This window comes from Momordica charantia, assembly GCF_013281855.1.
Source record: "Momordica charantia cultivar OHB3-1 chromosome 7 unlocalized genomic scaffold, Mcharantia_2.0 BLBB01000007.1, whole genome shotgun sequence".
Lineage (NCBI taxonomy): Eukaryota > Viridiplantae > Streptophyta > Magnoliopsida > Cucurbitales > Cucurbitaceae > Momordica > Momordica charantia.
The window spans coordinates 17,254,401-17,276,441 of NW_028275165.1; the positions used below are offsets into that span (position 1 = coordinate 17,254,401).

General features: G+C 32.3%; 2 protein-coding genes and 1 long non-coding RNA gene across 3 annotated transcripts; 2 read left to right on the forward strand and 1 right to left on the reverse strand.

Annotated features, from left to right (window-relative positions):
* Positions 1-4,941: 4,941 nt before the first annotated feature.
* Positions 4,942-10,421, reverse strand: LOC111022810 (signal transducer, putative (DUF3550/UPF0682)). The gene is made up of 10 exons (XM_022300073.2): positions 10,018-10,421; positions 9,305-9,692; positions 8,405-8,611; positions 8,033-8,254; positions 7,790-7,856; positions 7,534-7,701; positions 6,339-6,430; positions 5,999-6,181; positions 5,782-5,918; positions 4,942-5,287 (listed from the first exon to the last, which is right to left on the reverse strand). The coding sequence occupies exons 1-10, from the start codon at positions 10,155-10,157 to the stop codon at positions 5,083-5,085; spliced, it is 1,809 nt and encodes a 602-aa protein (XP_022155765.1). The 5' UTR covers positions 10,158-10,421; the 3' UTR covers positions 4,942-5,082.
* Positions 10,422-15,063: 4,642 nt separating this feature from the next.
* On the forward strand, positions 15,064-16,927 carry LOC111022765 (RING-H2 finger protein ATL51). The gene has a single exon (XM_022300009.2). The coding sequence runs from the start codon at positions 15,396-15,398 to the stop codon at positions 16,518-16,520; it is 1,125 nt and encodes a 374-aa protein (XP_022155701.1). The 5' UTR covers positions 15,064-15,395; the 3' UTR covers positions 16,521-16,927.
* Positions 16,928-19,195: 2,268 nt separating this feature from the next.
* Positions 19,196-22,041, forward strand: LOC148210472 (uncharacterized). The gene is made up of 2 exons (XR_015792147.1): positions 19,196-20,742; positions 20,885-22,041. It is a non-coding gene; the product is annotated as an uncharacterized LOC148210472 (long non-coding RNA).

The window sequence follows — 22,041 nt, forward strand, 5'->3', positions numbered from 1 at the left end:
ATATACCTTTTTTTTTTGAATCTTTTTATTAATAATTGAATGATATTTCTTTTCTTTTCTTTTTTTTTTTGGTGAGTTCTCCCAAAACCAATAGGAAAAGTATTATTTTCTAAAACTTTATGACAAAGTAGATATTTGAAGGTTAAATTGTATCATTTATTTAACATTCTTATACTACATTTTTTAAAATATGTTAGTGTGAAAATTGAAAAGAAATGATAAACAATATAGTATATTATGAACTATTTTTAAAATTTAAGACAGATGTAATATTGAATACAACGAAAAGGATAATTTATATTTAATTTTTCTAATTATAAATTAAGTTTCACATGAGATTAGAAATTTTAAATGATATTTAAATATATATCTATACTATATTAAAAAGGTAGGATGTAGAAAAAACATTTTTAGACACTTTTGCCCTTCACTAAATTTACAAATTTACAAATTATGCCATTAATATATTATTACAAATATTAAATTAATTATTAATTATTAATTATCAATACTATAAATGCATGGAATATAAAAGGTTAGAATGCAAAAAGTTTTCCAACAACATAAAATTAATTTTTTCTTTAATTAAAATTCATACTAGAATTTCAAGAGTTTTAGAATTTGAGAAGCTTTTGTAACGTTTTATCCTCTACTACTATAAAAATAGGTTTTCTTCTACATGTTTTTCACAAGTTTCAATATTTTTTTATTCTTAATTCCTTGAAACATCTCTCAAAGATGATTCAATCTTGAAAACATCTCGAGATATTTGTGACATATTCATCAAGTTGCAAGAGAGACATATGTTGAATCTACATATCTCGAATACTAGGTTTGTAACATTACCATTCCACAATTTTACAAAGTTGAATAATAGTATCTGTCAAGCAATCTTCAAGAATGAACATATTTACTCTAAAAGATGAGTGTATAGTAAGTACTTGGATTTTTTTTGTTACTATTGTTATTTTTCTAATTAGTGTGTTTTTTATTTGGAATGTTTCTTTTTTTAGCAATTTTATTTAGTTTAGGATTTGGATTTTTCTTTTTGTTACTAATGTTTTTTATTGTTTAAGTGTACTTTTTTTATTTGGAATGTTTCTTTTTTGAGCAATTTTATTTAGAATATTTGTTTAAAATATAGATAATTACAAGCTCATGTTCTTATTGTTGAAAAAAAAAACAATCATAGAAGTCAATACTTAAAAAAATGTTTAATTAATAAATTAATTATAAACAATAATTTGTATAGAATCGTAAAAGGTGGAATATAAAACTTTTGGTCATTTTATTTTCTAATATTATAATTTGAAGAATTTTTCTTTAATAATTTTAATTATAATATAAAATTAAATCAATAAAATAATTTAGTTTTAGTTACAAAATTCAACATATACAACAAAATCTCAGCCCTAAACAAATATTTAATAAACAAACAAAATATTAAAAAAATAAAATAAAGGACCCATATTAGGTTGAAATAATTTAAAAATAAAAATATTAAAATGCCTATTTACTTTTTTATTAATATATAATTTTTTCCTTTACTTTTAATTTATTTATTTACAAAATATATCATTAATAATTAACTATAAATAATATATTTTAAAAATAATTATAAATAGTACATTTTATTATTAGTAATTAGCTGTCAATAATAATAAATATATATAAAAATTAATCTTAATTATTTTTTAAAATAATTATACTTAAAATATTTTACGTGAAATTATATAAAATTTAAGTTACCTTATAATTAAAAAAAATTTATACGTGCATTGCACGTGGTAATACACTAGTCTTTTAAATGTCATAATTACTTTATTGTATGTCAAGTTTACTCCTAATTAGATTTAAATTTAGTTTATCTAGCTAGCACAACACATGATGTTTGATCTGATCAACTCAGTTAGCTTTGGATCGGCTTGGATGAACTAGATAGAAAGTCATTGATGCAATGTAGAAGACCTGCAAAACAGACTAGCACTCTGATGCTGAAGTTAGTGAATGTCCAAATCAACTCAAGAGAGAGAATTGAGTTGTTCGCGTACCTTAAAGTGAAGCGAATTGGTCTATTTATAGGCGACCTCTCCGACATCCTTCCCGACAGTGCCTCAATGGCTCTTTAAGGTTGCCGTGAATTACGGCGTGTTGTCGTGGAATTTGTCGGAGTCTGGGGTTGAATCGAGGTTAGAACAGACAGTTCATCATGAGAGATGAGTTATAAACTTGTAAAATACCAAAGTCGGCTCGACCACCTAAGACGTCGGCTCGGACGCATGGGAGTGTCGGAGATGATGAAACTTGGAAACTAATACCTTACGGCACCTGTGCACTTCAAGATCCAATCAAGTGTTACGGTAAAAGCGCCTTCCAACACATGACATTCACATTTGTGTTGCCCCATATGAAGTTTTCAATTAAAAAAAAAAGCATTCAAATTTCAAAAGAAAAAAAAAAGGTTAATAAAGTTTCAATGTGAGGACCAATGTTATGAGTCTTTTAAGCTGAGGGTTAAATCGGGCATTGAATGAATAAGTACTTTGGTTAAAGTTTATTTATTTATTTAGATAGATGCAAATTGCAAAGGAAAGGGGGACAATTTAAATCATAAAGTTAGAATTCTAAACTTATAATTTAATTAAAATAAAAAAAAAGCAATGTGAGGACTATATGATATAATTAATAAAATAAAGATAAAAAAATAGCTTTAAGCTTTTTATAACAAAATTCTATTAGAAAAGTGTTTAGATAACTGTGTTTTATTTTTTTTCCCGATTTGTTAGTGTGTTCTAATCAAGGTTTTAAATATTAATATTGATGAAAATGTCGAAGTCTCAATTTCATGGAAATATACATGTCGATGAGTATTTTTAGAAAGGTTATAGAATTAAAAATAAAATGTCAAAAATATTTATATTAACAAATAAGTATTTCACCATTTCTAGATAAATTTAAAACGATTAGTAATATTATTATATCTATATTGGTGATATTTTTCATAATTTATTGATATATATATATATATATATATATATATATATATATATATATATATATTTTTTGCAGCACAATGGAAATGTCGATCTAACCCTCATGATGCTAACTCATGGACACATGAAAATATCGATGGAAATACCAATATGTTGACCAAAGTTTAATATACCGGTTCTCATAACTGATCTATTTTTAAAAAAAGAAAAAAAAAAGTTTTTATTCCTTTCAAAATTGATTTTGTTATAGTGATTTCAATATTTACAACAACGTTAGTAAATCCTAATCTAACAACCACCAGTTCACATTTATTCTACTTTTTCCTATATACACAATTATTTCTTCTAGCGGCCATTTTGACGGTTTTAAATATATTTGTAATTACTTTTCAAAAAAAAAAAAATTATATATATATATATATATATATATATATATAATTAGCCTTTTTTTTTCTTTTTTTTTTTCTCTCACTCTTTGTTCTGTTGTAAATAATCTTAACACTATTTTGGGTCATGTGAGGGAAATTTTAATTTTCATTTCCTAACATTTTTTTCTTTCCGAGATTATATTATCTCTTTTTAAGATGACACAATCAAGAATATTTTTTTAATACAATATGTGAGATGAAGGCTTGAATTCATAAACTTTTAGTCTAAGATAGATCTCTTAACCAATTGAACTATGTTCAAATTGGCTGACAAATATTTGTGGTGCATCAAAGTTATTCAACACATATCAATAACTAGTTGTAATTATGACACATATTACCACTGTTATTGATTAATAGATACAAAATATCTACAGCTCACATAAATATTTTTAATGGGTATCGATAGCTTTGGATACACTCATCAAAGGAAAAAGAAAAAGTAAAACAACAAAGATTTTCTTTTGTCGGATATTTTCTTGTGGGAAACCTTTGTCTAGACTTCTAAAATAAGCTCGTCTGATTTATTATAGGCAAAACTATCATTATTAGAAAAAAAAAACATTCAAATATATTAAATAGCTTTTTCATTCACTAACTCGATCGGTCAAAATATTATTTATGTTCCAAAAGGTCGACTCCACCCCTCGTTGAACTAAAAAAAAAAATTATTCCCTAAGTAAAATATCCCTCTCTCTTGTAATTTTACTTTTTATACCTGTGATTGACTAAGCTAGTTTACACACATCTTTATTAATTGCACGAGACTATTAAGCAGATAATAATAAAACATTTCATTTCCTACCCTTTTACTTTTTTTCATTGGCCTAATCATAACTTAGTTGACTAATGATGGCTATTTAAATTAATTCTATCTTTAAAAGCATATTAAACATTCCTATGTTGGTAAGAGACAATAGGAATCCAAGGTGATGCAGGATATAAACTTCATACGGTGACGTTTTGTATGTATGGCATAAAGGCATAAGCGAGTCAAGTTGAAGAAAATGAATATAAATTTGGTCTGATGATGCCGACCTGAGTATAGCTCAACTAGTTAAAGCATATATCATCAATCAAAAAGTCAAAGGTTCGAATCCCACTCATATTTTGTTGAATTCAAATAAAAGAAGTTTGGTCTTATGGTGCATCGAACAATAATCAACTTTTTGGAGTTCAATACCAATAACTTGTCACATCGATTTCTTCTTCTTGCTTCTCACGAACAAAAAAGATATTTCATTGAAGATAACAGTAAAACTTTTAAAAATATAAAAAGCTATGTTAAAATCGAGATTAAAGCATGGGGGAAACTAAAAACAAAAGAAAATTTTAATCCATTTGGCGGAGAGCAAGCACTAGAAAAGAACAAATCCTGAGTAGTCACTCCTATAAAAACAAACTTAGAAATTTGATCCATTTTTGCTAACTGGTAAAGGATTCTAAACACTCTACATATATCACCATCAATGATTGAAATGGTTCATTTGGGTCCTATTTTCCTACCTAGAAAAAGTTAATATCAGAAACATTCAATCACTTTCAATAGAATTTTAAGATGTTTCATCACAACCAAAGAAACTGATTCATTTACACAAAAGCAGAAAACAAAATAGCAGTAGGAGGTACAGACTTACTAATTATGAGGACAAATTTCTTTGCTAGCTTTCAGGAAGTACCAGATTTTTGGAGAAGATGAAACTTTGGCTTACACCAAAGACGTTTGCTATCTTCATAACGACAGATTGCGATGTTGCAGATGTCGGATCGATAAATGAGGGCAAGGTTGGCACGCACTTGGGGACGAATTCCTTCTTATTGAAGGTTGGTGCGTAAAGTGCTAGCACGGTACGACAGAATATAAATCTGGAAAGAGGAATTTAGTGTAAAAAAAACAATGATTTAAAAAGCGTCTCAAGTAAGGCAAGAATCACACATCTCCTCTTTCAGTTTCTACGAGATCAAACTACCAAGATCACTTTCACATCATATCAAAAGTTAACTTGCCAGATTGTTTCACATAGTAGTTAGTTAGAATGAATGTTCAAATTGTGTGTATAGATTGAACATCTTTTCAGTCAACTTATTCTAAGTATTTAATCCTGTCATCTTCTTGCTCAGCCTATTTTACCCTGCTACTCCATTTTCCAACTTCAGAATTTTTCTCTCTATTAAGTAAATTGCAAGCACCTTTAACCCCAGAGCTCATCGATTTTTTTTACTCTGCATACATCAGTTTCAGTCACGCAGTTAACCATAAGTCTCCACCACCATTGTGGTCATCTAAGATAGCAGTAATTGCATGCCAAGAATTCAAAATATTTACTGGCATAAGGCAATAATAAAGTGGTAGATCTTACCTCAGGAGAAGCCGCCTTATGAATGGATCATTCAAAACCTGTGCCCAAACTTGATTAAGGTTCTCTGATGTCGCCAAAGACTGCCCCCACTCATTTAATGACGAGGACAGCATGCTCTCAGCTTTACTAAATGTATCCTAAACATTTTGTTTTTTGTAAATTTTTTGAAATGAAGTGCCAATTATCAAGCATGACATGAGAGGAGATTTTACCATACCATTTCAACTTCAGAGCCCGAGATACCAAGCAATAGACAGAAAGCATGCAATGGAGCTGTGAGAAAAAGGGTGAAAAGGCTTCCATTTGCATGTCGAGAATATTCGGTAGCAACAGTATGACTAGTAGTGCTGGAAGACAACAGCATTGCAGCTGGCTCTCCCTTTTCTGCTCCATGGATAGCCTGCGCACATTTAGAAAAGTGAATTCCTTTGGTATAAAAGATGATAGCATTATGTGTATCATTGTATAATGGGACTAGTCAATAAAATTGAAGACTAACTTCTGGAGCCAATGCATAAAATAGTAAATATGAATCACTTCAAGGTTAATATACTAACCTCAAATGCTTCACTGGCATCACTATCAATAACTAAAAGAAAAGGCCTTCTGGTAAATGGAACTAAGTCGCTTGGATAAATGCAGCTTAGACCTGGAGAGGACTATAAGTGATCAGCAAAAGCAACTCTTCACCAATGAGAGTATTTAATGTGAAAGTTGAGTTGTTAAATGGAAGGAAAAAATTAGTTTTTTAATATATTTTTCAGATTCGCAGTCAATAACTAAAGGAAAACAGCCTTTTTGTAACTAATATTAAGTGAATGAGATTTATGCAGCTTAATCCTGTTAAGGATTATAAGGGATCAAAGGCTCGAAGCAAGCAATTCATTATCAATCAGAGTAGTTATATAAATTGAGGTATTAGATGAAAAGATAAGCTAAGAAATAAACTTGACGTTAGAGGGCTAATCGTGTAACTTTCTCGTGTTTTAATGTCATTAGTTGACACATAATTGTTAACAGATAGGCTTATTGATATAGTTTGTACTTTTCTAAGCTAAAGTTAGCTAACTGCTAAGTTAGTTGATAAACTCTATAAACAAGATGCTTTGTCTCTGTTACTATAGCCTTCTTTTTAATGAAAAAGGATATCTTTCAACTATTTTAGATAATTCCAACCCCTAGACTGCATACAAGTTCCTTCCGTTTACTAGCATACTTATAAATAATATAGCCGACAAAAAATGAAAATAATTGATGTGGGGAGAAAGGTGCAAAAAGACTAGATGTCCTAAAATACCAAAAAAGCATAAAGAAATTTCATGTACACTGCAGACTATGCAATCCTCAAATACGTGTATGCCTCTCCTTCCAAATAAACCTGATGCGTTTTTCTAAAAATAATAGCAACAACTATCTGTAAAAGAAATAAATGAAATCCACATCACTGTGTCAGCCAACCATGCCTTGTTACTGTCGAACATGTAGCATGCTTCACAAGAGCAAAAGATAATCACTCCCAAATAACTTTACCCATATTGATTCTAAATTCAATCCATGAACCAATGAAAAGATCTTCAACTAAGTTAGGCACATCTAGTAAAGTAGATGAGATTTTTTCCTTACAGGAGAAGGAAAGTAAGATCCATAAAAGCTAGTTGGCCACTTCTAAACAAAATAAAATTTCTGCTGCATCTTCATTTTGAAACAGTTATAAATAGGACACTGCCCTCCAACTTGCAGATAGTAAAGTACCTCCTTTTCCACGAGTACTGAATGATAAGCAACCAGCTTGGGGACCTATGCAGCCTCCTTCAACTTGTCTACAAGGAGACCTGGTTTTATCAATGTCCTCTGCATTGTTGATAGACTCACAGCCTATTTCTGTGCTAGCTGGGGAAGATAAAACATTCTTTGCACCACCTGAGTAGTTTGACATTGAGGGAAATATTGCAGTTCTCAGTGAGTAGTACAAAGAATAAACTACATAATTTAGAAGAAACCACTCAACCTGAAGCTGACAAATATATCAAGAGAACCCCATCACTTGGCATCTCCTCACAAATTGTAGCTAGAACCTGAAAAATAAATCACACATACTTGAGAATATAAAACCCTTACCCAACTAGTATTTTCAATTAAATATGTTCAGTAATATGCCCTAGTGGACAGTCAATACTCAGTAAGTCAATATAACAAATAGAACCATTTAACAAAGTAGTAGGTGTATAGAAAGTATGCTTATCATACTAACTGCTAAAAAATGTGTCACTGAAGGACGGTATAAAATAGACTTCCGAGGATTAGAAGGGAGAGTAGGATCCACAATATCCTGTGTGAAGTTACTGCGACTTGGCCCAGAGCCACCATTCTGCCCACTTCTATTAACATTTGGCCGATAAAATGAACCACTAGGTTCCCATTCCAGGCTTTGAATCATCCTGAAAGTGTCTAGCGTGAGCTCTGTAAACTTGACCTGATCAAGAACCAAAGAAGGAAAGATGAATAATCACAAAATATTACATGGATTATGTTGGATTTTTCTGAAATAACACCATTAAAGCACTTCAAGAAAAAACATATTTTCTCTTTAAAGCAAGGTAATAAGAAGGTTTCAATACCTAACCTCATTATGATGGTAGCTACTCAGAATAGCATCCTGTAACCTCAAGTATCTCTTAGTAAGTGGTGGAGAAACAGGCGTCAGAGAATCTGGATGAGGCTCTAACACAACACTATATCTGAAAGGCCTGATATTCATAAAGGCGGCATCTGCTTTAAAAAATTTCATTATTTCCTGAACTACCAGCTTCCATTCTCTAAAGTCCGTTTCCTAGAACAGCAGCCCAGATTCATTATTCGTTCATATCAGATCCAAATGATAAGTCAGCAGCCATTGATGAATTTGAGCTAAATAAATTTACAAAAACAATAGAAAGAGATAGTAAGCAATCCCAATCACATTTAAACGATATCTTTTCTTTACACCTTGAATGAAATATATGCATATTCATCAGGTAAAAAGAAAAAAAAAAAGCAAACACCAGAACATGAAAAAGTTGAATATGCAAGAATAGAACGGGAAGAGGAAGAAAAGAAAACACCAGGAACGTAGAAAAATGCATCGAAAAAATAAAACAGGCATCGGCTTAAAATTGTAGAATGATACATTACAAGAAACTATCACTTTAAACAATTAACTCCAGCACTCCACAGATAAAAACATTGCCCTTTGCCATAAAAATGAACTAATTATGTCAGATATGCAAGAATGTGATCAATTTCAAACTATAACCGAAATTCGGATACTGCCATATAGAAGATGCAGTTCCAGTAGAATTTCTTACGTCTGGGTTAGTTTAGACTATGTAAGGTGAAATAGAAAATTCAGACCATAAAGCCCAATTGGTGAAGCTAATACAATCACAAGCAACTCAACTCTATATTCTAATCCATTCCTTCAGCACTATCACCTTGCCCACAAGTCATAACCAAGAACTTAGAGCGAGATAAGTAAGAAAAACACCTGGAATGTCCTCTTGCACTCATCGAGCAACATTTTAAGCTGATTAACCAATTGATGCACCATTTCTCTTCGGTTCAAAACGAGGCACACCATTAGAAATCTGGACAGAAATCTCAACTGCTTGTTCGCAAGACTGACGTCTTGAAACAATCCCTCCTTGAAGTACTCTCGAGTCAATATTGCTTCATAAAATACGTAAGACTCGGACAAGTAGCTCGCCTCACTGGTCCTCATGTATTGCCCAAAGTAAAGCTGAGCAATCCGTGACGCAATCTCGCCAATCTCCCATCTCTTCAGCCCTGCCTCTACCAATTTCTGACGATTCTCTTGCTGAAATTTCCACAACTGTGTGTACACTTTGAACGCCTTGTGAAAATACGCATCATACCTGCAAACGTTCAGAGCCAAATTGCCCAAAATTCACTATCCAATCTTCACGAAATTAAAAGTCGTAGGAATCGCAAAATATTATCGAACGATACAACGGGAAAACCAATATCGATCAGAATTGAGATTGTTCAATTCTTCAATTGATGAAAAATGGACCAAATTACAACCTCTGCCTAGCATATTTTCAGAAAATTACAGCAGCACGTAAATGAATCAAAACATCCAGATAAGAGTTATCATTCCGTTCATCATATTTGATCGACTTCTCCCGTAAACCAAACAATCGACTTCGAAAATATCAAATTGAAGAGCGGAAAAAAAACCTATTGCGCTCGTAACAAGGCAGGTCCCTGATCTTGGAGAACTTCCGGTCAGCTTTGTCAACCAGAGACCAGTACGCTTCGCTCACTGGAATGCTAATGTTGCTGCTACTGCTATTCGCCGGATTTCCCGGCTGCGACATCTTCGCCGAGCTCGGAGTTTCGCTGTATAGTTTCACCTGAAATTCTGTCTGTTCTCAAACCAAAACGATTAGTTTTTGAAGAATCGATGAGTTCCGCGATCTTGAGCTGTGCCTCCGGCGGTGGTCGGAGGTGGTGGAGCGAGTGAACGGACGACTTCAAACCGGCAAATTCCGGCTTAATGGAATTTCCGGATTCAGAGCACTGACGCATTTACCGGAAACCGGAACGACCGGTGGCAGAATATGTTCCCGGTTTATTTTATCTACGATTATTGTAAGAAAAGTCCAACTTATGTATATATATATATATATATATTTTTTTTTTTTTTAAATATCAATTTTATTTTAGTACTTGTTTAAATGTTTAATGTTAAATTTCTAAGTTTAATTCATGCATTTTTTTATAAACAGTAGTATGGATGTGTTAGGGTTTATGATCATGTCGTTAAGTTATGTGATCTTCCTACACAATTATCAAACTCAGTAACGATGTGAATTAGTATCGTAATATTATATTTCATATTGATGTATTAGATTTATAATTGTAATTTATTATTTATTAGATCACACTATATGATTGGTTAACTTTAGGTATTTAAATTTTTTAAAAGTTAAAACTTAACAAGTCAAATATTAAAGGTGAGTAAAAACAATTTTTATTTTGATAATTATTATTATTGTGTTACCTAACATTTACTACTTAAATCTCAATCAACCTAACGTATCTTTAATTAATACATACACACGTTATCAATTCGAGCATAATTTAATTAGTCATGATATTACTTATCTCTCTAAATGTTGAAAGTTTCAATTCTCTATCATTTGTCGAGCGTAGAATAAGAAGAAAACAAGAAAAGGCGAATACTTTAATGAATATTTCAAATTCATATTATCCATATGTCCAGGGGTGGATGTACGTAGGGCTCAGCCCCCGAACTTTGTAAAATAAGAATATGTATGTAAAAATTCAAATTCAATTTTAATATCTACTTTTGGCACAACGACCGTCACTTCACTCCGTCACTTCACTCCATGCCTGTATATATTACAATCAAAATAGATTAAAAAAAGTCAATTTTACTTTTATAAAAGAAAAATAGGTTATAGATTAGGTTCATTTTAAAAAAAGAAATTAAAATTTTTTTATACAAATATATCATTTTTTTTAATTTTACAATCAAATATGTATGATTTTTTTAAAAAAAATTGAAAAAGAAGAGAATGTATAGGTTGGTAAGACTCATTTTCAATTTATACATTATCGTTAGGTATTTTTCAAAATTAAATTATTGTATTGATTTTTTTTTCTTCTTTAAAATCATAATTTTCATATTCAATTGTTCTTATTTTGTATAGTTTTTAATTTCAATTTTGCATAATCTAAAGAAGTCGAAAATTTGGAGATTCATTATCTAAGGTAAATTTTTATTAACTTTACATCTTAAAATTAAAATTCATAGTATATAACTTTACATCTTATATATTATGAATTTTACTGTTTGACGTTATTTTAAATGTAATAGTTAGTAAAAGTGTGGACTAAAATATAAAATTGTCATGTTTCAACTACTTTTAAAAGTTTAGACTATAATATAAAATTGTCGTGTGTACAATAGAATTATTATCATTCATCTTTTATGTGTTTAACTTTTTATTTTAGATCTAAATAGTGATACTATAAAAGAAAAAAAAAATCGATGAAGTCATCATCGTGAAAAAATTACCTAAATAAATTTAGAAAAATTATCTACAATAGTATAAAAACTAGAATGATGTAATATTCAATACCAAGTTTGTATAGCATATTTAGGAATGACTTATTTGCAAACTAGTATGAAGCCTTCTTCAACAAAATTTCTAGATCCGCCACTGCATATGTCAAACAATTGTTAACAAAATAACGGTAGAAACTAAAATGATTATTATTTTTTAATTAAGGATAAAAATAAATATATTAAAAGTTAAAAACTATAATTGAATAAATTTGAGAGTTTTTACTGACTCAAAACACACTCTTTTGAAAATTCAATGACAAAATAAAATAATCTCAAAATTTATGAACTAAAATGAAATTTAAATATTAATGAAAGGATTTAATATCTCATCCATATTTCAGGCTTCCAAAAGTGATATCCTTTGTCTCTAACTCTAACTTAGCCAGCTGTTGATTAATAATTCAATTATATTTTCAACAATATTAGTTTAATTGTCCCCCATGTAATAAATTAATAAATATGAACAAATAAATTAAAAAATATAGATTAGATGACATGCACAAAAATGGTTCACCAAGATTTTTGATGTGTGTGATCAATTATTAGCTTTTGGGGTTTGGTAATGTCACTTTCAAACCAATAATAAAATATAATAATAATAATAAATTAGAAAAATAAAAAAGCTTAGGACCATTTGATAACTATTATTTTTTTAACTTTTTTTTTTTACTTTGAAAATTAAGATGATAAGTACTACTTTGTTCTTTCGTTCGTTGTCTAGTTTTCAAAATTGGCAAAATTTTTTCAAAATTAAAAGCCTGTTAGGTTTTTTTTTTTTCCTTTTTTTTCTTCTTGTCTTATGGTTGGAAAATTAAACTTACAAACACTATATATACACTTGTATGTTTCTTTCTTTTTTTAATTTATTTAAAAATATATTTTCTAATTCTGAATCCAATTTTGAAACTAAGAAAATATTGTTTTTCGTTTTTGTTTTTTAACTTTTGACTTAGATTTTGAAATTGTTATGAAAAATTAGACAACAAAACATATAAACATATATGTAGGAATATGGTTTACAAGCTTAATTTTAAAAAAGAAAAACAAAATGGTTACTGAACAGAGTTTAAAAAACAAATGACTCGTTTACTAACGTTTTTGTTTTTTATTTCTTGGAAGCATCTGACAACTATTTATGTTTCTTGTTTCCATTTTACAAAGACGTTCTTAAAATTGTATAAAAATTTTGGAGACAATAAATAAAATATTTTTTTATGGTTCATGTTTCCAATTTGTTCCATATATATATATATATATATATATATATAATTTTATCATCGTTAAATTCATGAGTGTTCTTTTCAACAAAAGAAAAAAAAAACAAAAAAGATTCGTAAGTGTAAGAGTGGAGCTATCTCATTCTAGTTTTTTATTATTAAAAATAAGGGAGCAAAAACAAGAGAATGTCAAACAGGCTCAAAGATTTTTAATTAAAAACTATTTTTTTTTATTATTGAAATTTAGCTAAGAAGTAACTAGAAAGTGTTTACAAGAAACAAGATTTTTAATTAAAACCTGTTTTTTATTTTTTAAATTTAGCTAAGAAGTAAGTGTTTCCAGTAAACATAAAAGACATATACCAACAAATTTGTGAGTAAAAACAGAAAACTTAAAAATTAAAATAAAACAATCATCAAACACAAGTCCTATATTATATCGAATTTTTTTTAAGTACAATAGATAGACTAAGAATATTAGAACTCATGCCTCATTAATGAGAGATAAATGTCAATTATTGTTGAGTTAAGTTCATGTTGACTCAAATATTTTTAATCTATACAGAATTTCAAAACGCCCTTTAAAAAGAATTAAATTATAATTAAATGAATTTTAAGTTAATTTATGAAGATTAGTTGAAAATCCTTTCAATTATAGGACCAAATATTAAAACATATTCTTAATTAGATAATTAAAAACAACACAACAACACATTTCTTTTTATCCACTTATATTTATATTTTAAAATGCAAGTTTTATTCAGGTCTACAAATTGTTGCACTTAATTCATTTTGATCTTTATAAATTGACTCTAACTTTTACAAAAAAGATATATCTTAGTCTTTGACATTAAAATTTAATATTGCCCTGAAGAAAATCTTATGTTCCATCATATAAATTTCATAATTTATAACTTCTTTTAATTTCATAATTTATAACTTGAGTGTGCCATGTATCCAATATTTTAAAAACTGATGATATAAAATTTCTATTTACTATAAAAAAAAAAAACGAAACAAAGTTGATAAACACAAAAATGTTTAATAATTTTAAAATAAAATAAAAGTATAACTCTCGTATGAATTTGTTAGAAAGAATTTGAGTCTGAATTTTAAAAATTTTTAATCAACTTCCCTTTTTTTTTTTTAAGAATTAATCCATAAACTTCCAAGTTATCTGTTTGAATTTCTATTTTAATTTACAATCTCAAAAATATTGGTTGTAATGATTAATATTATACAAACTACATTTTGTCTTATTTGATTTATATTTAAATTTTTAGGGTGGGTATGTTTCAAGAAGTGACAATTTGTTTCTCGGACATTGTTTCAAAAAGTGACAATTTGTTTACCGAACATTTGAAAATAGTCTGAGGTCCAGTTAGTCACTCTAATAGAACGTTGACTGGGATGACGAGTTTTATATTTGTTTATTTTATATTATTTTAAAATTAGGAAAACAACAAAAACCAACCCACATTGATTCACCGTTGTCTTCTCACCCCACAATAAACAAGGTTTCTCCCATCTCCATTCTTACTTTTCCTTTTAATTCATCTTTCTGTCACACTCTGGATCAATGAATTTGTACAAAAATAAACTCCTTTTCCTTTTTGGTGTACTTATTTTGAGACAACAGATAATTTCAATCCCATAACAGTTTGGACTCGACGTTCTGTTCTTGAGAGCAAGAGAGAGATGAGAAAAAATTATATTTAAAATAATATAAAAGAAATAAATATACAACTCATATCGAAAGTTTAACTCCAGAGACTAGAACTATTTTTCAAAGGGTAGGATCCAATAGATACATACCAAAAAGTATATTTTATTCTAAATTTTTGAAGTTTGAATTTAAATTTTAACGACTACCTAAGTTTTGAGTTGACCCAACAACCAAACATATATACCAAACATAAATATTTAAATTCAGAAATTAAAGTAAGAACTTATTACTTATGTTTATTATTAAATTTCAAAAACAAAATCTATAAGAGAATGTAAAAAGAATAGGAAAAAAGAAGGGGGAAAAAAAGCACGGGAGGCAAAAGGCAGGAGACTTGTCTGTTTCCCGAAGCTGAGCCACTGCTTTATTTCTTTTTTATTTCCTCTGAAATATAAACCCTGCAAAACTTTTCCTCCGCCGCCGTCCTCCGCTCCACTCTGCTTGAAGTTTGAACCAGAGCAACTTCTCCGGAGGCTCGAGACTTGGCAAGATCTGCTTCCTCGGCAGATTCCGCCTCATGGACTCCGTCGGAATCCCCGATCCCTCTCCGCCCTTCAATCCGTTCAATCTCAAGGACTGCTCTCAAGGAATCTGCACCGCGTTCTGCCCGCAGTGGTGCCGGTACGTGTTCCCCCCGCCGCCGCCGTTTTTCGGCCTCGACGACAGCGACGATTCCGGAACCTTCTTCTCGCCTCTTATAGTGGCGGTGATCGGGATCTTGGCTAGCGCCTTTGTTCTAGTCACTTACTACGCGATCGTCTCGAAATATTGCCGGCGGAGAGTCGACAGCGGCGGCGGCGGTGCGGGCGGTGGACCGGGAGATTATTTCGAGACGGATCGAGCGATGAACGATGCGCGGCGGCCGTCCGGTGCGGGACCGGGATTGGACGAGGCGCTGATTAAGTCGATCTCGGTTTTCAAGTTCAAGAAGAACGAAGGGTTGATCGAAGGAAGCGATTGCTCTGTTTGTTTGAGCGAATTTCAGGAGAACGAGAGTTTGCGATTGTTGCCTAAATGTAGCCACGCTTTTCATCTTGTTTGTATTGATACTTGGTTGAAATCCAACTCCAGTTGCCCTCTCTGCCGCTGCAATATCGCCTCCACGAATCCTAATCCTCCGGAGACTCCGCCGCCGTCCGTGACGGCGCTAGGGTACCGCCACCGCAGCGACGCGGCCGTTGTGGTGGTTCAAGATCCGTCCGAAAACGTAAGCCAGGAGGCCGTCGTAGTCGAAATCATCGGCCATTCAATTTCAAATCCATCGAATCAAGATCAAGGAGGTTCGAATTCCAATCCGCCGAGTTCAGAGCAAGGAGACGGCGGAACAGAGAGAAGAGAAGAAACCGTCCGGTCGATTAGGTCAGTTTCAGAGGATCAACAGTCTTCTGATTCTCCATGTCTAGGCCGAAATCTCTCTGTTGCAGACATATTGAGCATCAGCCATGACGAAGACGAAGAGGTCGAAGCTGTGGATTCATCCATGGCGGCTGGAATTGGTCCATCGAACGACGACGGGAAAGAAACCGGAAAATCCAGAATCAGAAACGGCGTTTTGAATTCCGCCATGAGAATGTCGATTCCGTCTGGAATTTTTTCGTTTGCAAAGCATGCGAAAGGGAAGAGCTCGAATTTACCGAATTGACGTCCGAAATTTTCAGAATCAAAGCTTGAAGAAAAATCATCTGAAAGCCTTATTGAATCTGTTCAGATCAGACTGCAAAAACTGCAACAAAATTTCCACAGTCAAGATTGTCGGTTTGGACGGTTCTGATTTTTGGCCTTTCTGGTAATTTCCAAACTTATAGTTATTGATAAATCAGGTCCCAAACTTAGAGCCTATTTGTAATTAAGGCCCTTTTGATCAATTCTATAAATTTTAAAATTGATCAATTATATATATATCATTTTTGGTATAACAACTATTTTGATCACTTCTCTACTTGTCAGGTGATCTCTGTACCATCAAAATGTTTATTTTATCCATATATTTGTAGTTTTTGTTCGTTCTAGTTAATATATACTTTTAAAGTGTTTATTTTGATTTTTATACTCTTAACATGGATATTTTTTACTATTTATTATATTTTTTAATTTCTTAAAATTTTAGCACGACAATTTTTGATGTGTATCGAAATTGTGTCTAAATTTTGCAAGCAAGAACTAAAATGATCATTTTTAAAAAAGTACCAAAATCAAAACAGATAACCAAAAAATTATGGGGAAGAAAATAGCAAAATTTGAAAATACATCGACAAAATATAATTTAAACTTTTTTTTATAGTTTTTAGTGGTCAAATATTTGTCAACGAGTTTACTCTTATGCTTACTATAAAGTTATTTTTGTCAAGGTAAACAATGGGTCAAACATTTTAATCTTTATTTGGAATGTGACATTTTTCAATAAAGAACTCTCATTTCAATTATTACGGAAACAAAGTTCCATAAGTAATATCTAGTCTAGTGTTCCTAATATTTTATATAAATCAAATTAGATTATTGCATCATGGATAAAGAGTAAAAGTTCGAATTTATGGCCTACGAATGAGATACAAATATTTAAACATAATTGACTTTTTAGTCGAGATATATATCTTATCAGGCGAATAAATGAATGCTATATTGATCATTGTATGAATAATAACTTTTTAATGTTCAATACTAGTATATAAAATATAACACTAAATATTTGTTGATGAAATGCAAGTTAATAATTTAATTAAATGAAAGTATATATAAAGTTACATATAATTGTTGTGAGTCCATTCAGACCAGAGATTATTTACGTCCTCACAATGATATGATATTGTCTCATTTAGACATAATCCTTACGACTTTGCTTTTGGTTTCACCCAAAAAGTTTTATACTAATGAGGATGTTATCCCTCATATAAATAGTAGAATTTATTAGTAATTTTTTAAGTAGAATTTTTTAGTAATTAAAAACTTAGTAGTGGGGTATAACATTTTAACCATTTTGTAGCAATGTTACAAATAAAACTAGAAGAATCCCAAAGGTTAAAAAGTAGAAATTCTTGAATTATAATAATAGAAATAAATAAAATTTGATATTTGCAAGGTTTGCCCTTAAAAAAGAAGATAATTGCTCCAAGTAGTTGGTAGGTCACATTACTTTTGCTAAAAAAAATAATAATAATAAAAATAAAAAATAGAAAAAAAGTTTCCCCATTATTGGGGATTTGGATTGGTTGGTGTGTGTGACCTTGGTACTTTATGTAAGCTTTACTAAACCCACATCATTGGCCTTGCTTCTTAGCTAATAAATAAACTCAATAGAATCATTTACCTCATTATATTTCTAATTTTAAAATTAGACTAAAATAATTTGCAATTTTTTAATTCAAATTATAGGCTAAATATTTATAATTTAAGGTTAAATGTTTGTGTTATTTTTCAACTTTAGGTTATTGTTTACTTGTATTGATTTTTTTAAAACAAGTTCTTGTTGTTGCTGCGAAATATTATCAATCCACCAGATGAGATGATTGGTTGTTAACTCTATGTTTTTAGTTGTCAATTCGAACAAATTTCATTGATAAGATACTTATTATCATTTCAAAGGTCAACAGTTCAATTTGCCACCTCCACAATTTATCGAACTAGAGAAAAAAACCTATGTTTTTGGTTTGATGAAGTAGACATGTCCACCTATAAAATTGATAATTTATCTCATATGAACTAAAAATCAATTTTGATATAGTTTAAAATGAATCAAGTTGAAAGAATAAGACATTTAATACCATCTCAAACGATAAGAATTCCATCTCTAAATTTTGGAATTTTTGAACTATAAACTTATTACTTTTGTGATACAAGAACTTAATTGGAAAAAATTCAATATACTTGGGGATAAAATTAAATTTGTTACCATTTAATTTCTTAATTTTATTATTTTTTTGTGATATGAAATAATTTTCAGAAAAGGGAGTTCTGTGTATATTCTGAGTCAGCGTAAGCCCTTTGTATAATAGTGTAATATTAGGTAAAGTAAAAAGACATCGTCAAAGAAAAAAAAGGCTAAGGATTTTCTCTTTTTTTTTTCTTATAAGGAATAAATTTAGAATAGAAATAAAACTCAAACAAAAAGCAAAAAGAATACACGTAGATTGGAACAAGAAAAAGTAAAGTTTTAAAAATAAAAGAAGAGAATCTCAACAAACAATCAAATAAAGTTAAATAAAAAGAATCCAAAAAAGATAAATACATAGAAATAAATAAATAAATAAGTCTTTGTCAAAGTTTTAAAAAGGAATAAGACAAAAGAAAAAAACAAGTGAATATTAACCTGAGAGGGAGAGTAGTAAAGAGACATAGGCTTTGTAATATTTAATTCCCAATATATTCTAAGATAGTTGATTTAATGGTTATTAGATTAATTTTAGTTGTCGTTTTCTACAAAACAGAGTAAGCACTCCGATGCTATAAAGTCACCAAATTTCCAAATCAACTCAGGAGAGAGAATTGAGTTGTTCGCGTACCTCGAAATGAAGCGAAATGATTTTGTTTATAGGCGACTTCCCCAACAACCATCCCGACAGCGCCTCAACGATTTTTTAAGGTTGTCGTGAATCACGGAGTGTTGTCGTGGAGTCTGTCGGAGTCTGGGGCTGAGTCGAGGTGAACCTAGATCGTTCAGCTAAATTGATCAGAGTGAACCTGAATGAGCTTAGATTGGCTCGGCCACGCAAGGCGTCCGTTTGGGCACATTCATGTGATCGAAGTTGATGAAACTTGGAGATTAATAACATCTGTCATGCGTACTGTTCGTGATCCAACCAACGTAGGTCACGTGTAAGGGTGAGAATGCCTTCCAACATTGGCCCCCACTATACTGAGGCGCTCAGGTCAGTTTAGTGTTACTGTTAGAGAAGATGATCCGCGAGGCATCTGACCAATCAGATGTAATATGAAGGGTTGAGCTGATGTAGGGTGATGTCACTACCAACTGTCTTTTGACGGGATTGAATCCTGGCCATTGATTTCGAAATCGACGGACGGCTGAGATGAAGTTCCAATTTTCTATAAATAGGGAGATTCACTTCTTCATTTGTCCACACTTTAATCCGTGAATTCTCTCAACTTTTCTCTCATTCCCAAGCTTTCTTCAGCTTCAAAAATCCATTTTGGTCAATCTTCTCATTTATTTCTTTATGAGTGACTCTTCCTCGGAATCAAGTAGAATAATCTTCAAGATCTGTAGTAATCTAGGTGAGGGTACCTCACGGCTTATGGTAGAGCCAGCATTTAGGATAGAGCCGAACCAAACTATGGAGGGGAATATAGGTGCTTCAACCTCTGGTCGAGTCGAGCCTTGTCCCGAACTTCCTCCCTCAATCTATACCGAGGCAGGCCTATCCAAACTTACGGAAGCTTATAGGATCCCTGACAGTAAAAATATGTGATTATCTCGGGTTGACGAGAGTTTAGATGACCCTCGGTCAAGGTGGGTAGGTCTTTATCCTCAAATATTCGACCGTGGGCTTCGTTTCCCCCTGCACCCTTTTATCCAAAAATTCCTCTCGGCCACCAACCTAACCCTAGCTCAGCTAGCACCGAACGGGTGGGCCACTCTGCTCGGTCTGTGGTTCACTTGGTGGAGCTTTAGTGCAGGCGAGGATGGTTTACTCTTAGATGTACGATAATTCTTCCCCACCCACATCATCAAACCCTACAAAGAGTATCCGGGTCGGTATTACATATCGGCTCGGAATAGCTTCAGCAAGATAGTGGACTCTCCCTCAGCCAATAATCACTAGCGGGATAAGTGGTTCCTCGTCTCGGGTGAAGGCTCATCACCAGGGACGAAGAGCCATTCTGTCAGGTCCCTAGTGAGTTCGGAGAGTTAGGTACGTATATGTCGAGTCGATCATCATAGGGAGTTCAGCTCATGCGTTGTTGATGTTTTGCATCGTGCTTTCTTATATATATATATAGTGATCTAACACTCTATTTGTATAACTGTACCTCAACTCGCACCTCGGATTAAAGAGCACTCAGAGGAAATCAAGAGTCGAATCGTGTGCGACAAGATCTAGTACAAGGGCCTTCTTGACGACGTGAACCTTCATCAGTGTGCACTTGCTCAGCTCAAACCTGACCGATCAAATCGTCTCGAATGGTGTCTAAGCTGTGCAACTCAATGAACCGCAAGCGTTCCACTAACCGACCTGCTGTAGGCGATGCCCCTCAGAACCGCTGGAGGTCGGAAGGGACTGCATTAGTGTTAGAGGGTTCTTCTCACGCCATCCGAGCTGATCCACTACAGACTGTGCTACCCTTCTAGTCGTTTGGACGGAAGGGTCAGTCTTCTGACTCGAAGGGGAAGCGCTCTTATGAAGCCTCGTCTCGCTCTCCTCCGAGGCCGATCAGCATTCACTTGGAGGATGAGATCAGATCTCAGTCTTTGTCAGTGATGGACTTCTCGTACCCCTTCAAGAGTAGCTTCGCTGGGGAAACTGTTCGTGACGCCGCTCTGACAGTGTATAAAGCTAGTTCAGCTCAGATGTTGCAGACGAGCTATGAAGCCTTCCTGGAGAAATCGAGCGCAATGTCTCATCGACGACCTGGCTCGGCTTCACTTCACAGCCTCCCACACTGGCAAGATCGTTAGCCAAGAGCTTACTGTTAAGAAGACCAACTTTACTCAGGAAAACCAGGCAAGGTGACCAGACAGGAGTTGAAGGCAGAAATGATGAAGCTTTGTAAGGAGATGGACGAGCTGAACAAGACAATCACTTCCCAGGAGCACCTTCTGAGTCAGGCTCGGGTCGACATCCAAACGATGGAGTCAAGAGCCAAGGCTGCTGAGGAACGTGCTGACAGAAAAGCGGTTGAGTGTGCTGTAGAAAAGGCTGATCATCAGGCGAAGATGAAGAACTTCGAGTTCTTGGAATCAGTGATGAAGAAGCTTCCTGACTTCGATGACCTGGTGCGACACCTTGCTGACAAGGGGTTCGACATCGTGGTGAACTCAAAGATCACCATTAGAGGCGAAGTTTTGTCGTTAGCTTTCTCTTCACTCCACGTGTTTGTAATCTACTACTTATAAGCTAGCGTGTCAGACTTGAAGAAACAGACATTCACAGATATGATTGGAAGACCCCCACTATGAATTATTGATGCTCCAATGGATACAATTTTCCTTT

What these genes read in the sequence shown, in the direction of transcription:
- LOC111022765 (XM_022300009.2), top strand. Translation starts at nt 15,396, where the DNA reads ATGGACTCCGTCGGAATCCCCGATCCCTCTCCGCCCTTCAATCCGTTC.
- LOC111022810 (XM_022300073.2), bottom strand. Translation starts at nt 10,157, where the DNA reads ATGTCGCAGCCGGGAAATCCGGCGAATAGCAGTAGCAGCAACATTAGC. An exon ending in CAGTGACACATTTTTTAGCA is followed by an intron (nt 7,857 to 8,032) that starts GTTAGTATGATA and finishes TTTATTTTTCAG; the next exon opens with GTTCTAGCTACAATTTGTGA. An exon ending in CAGTACTCGTGGAAAAGGAG is followed by an intron (nt 6,431 to 7,533) that starts GTACTTTACTAT and finishes AGTCCTCTCCAG; the next exon opens with GTCTAAGCTGCATTTATCCA.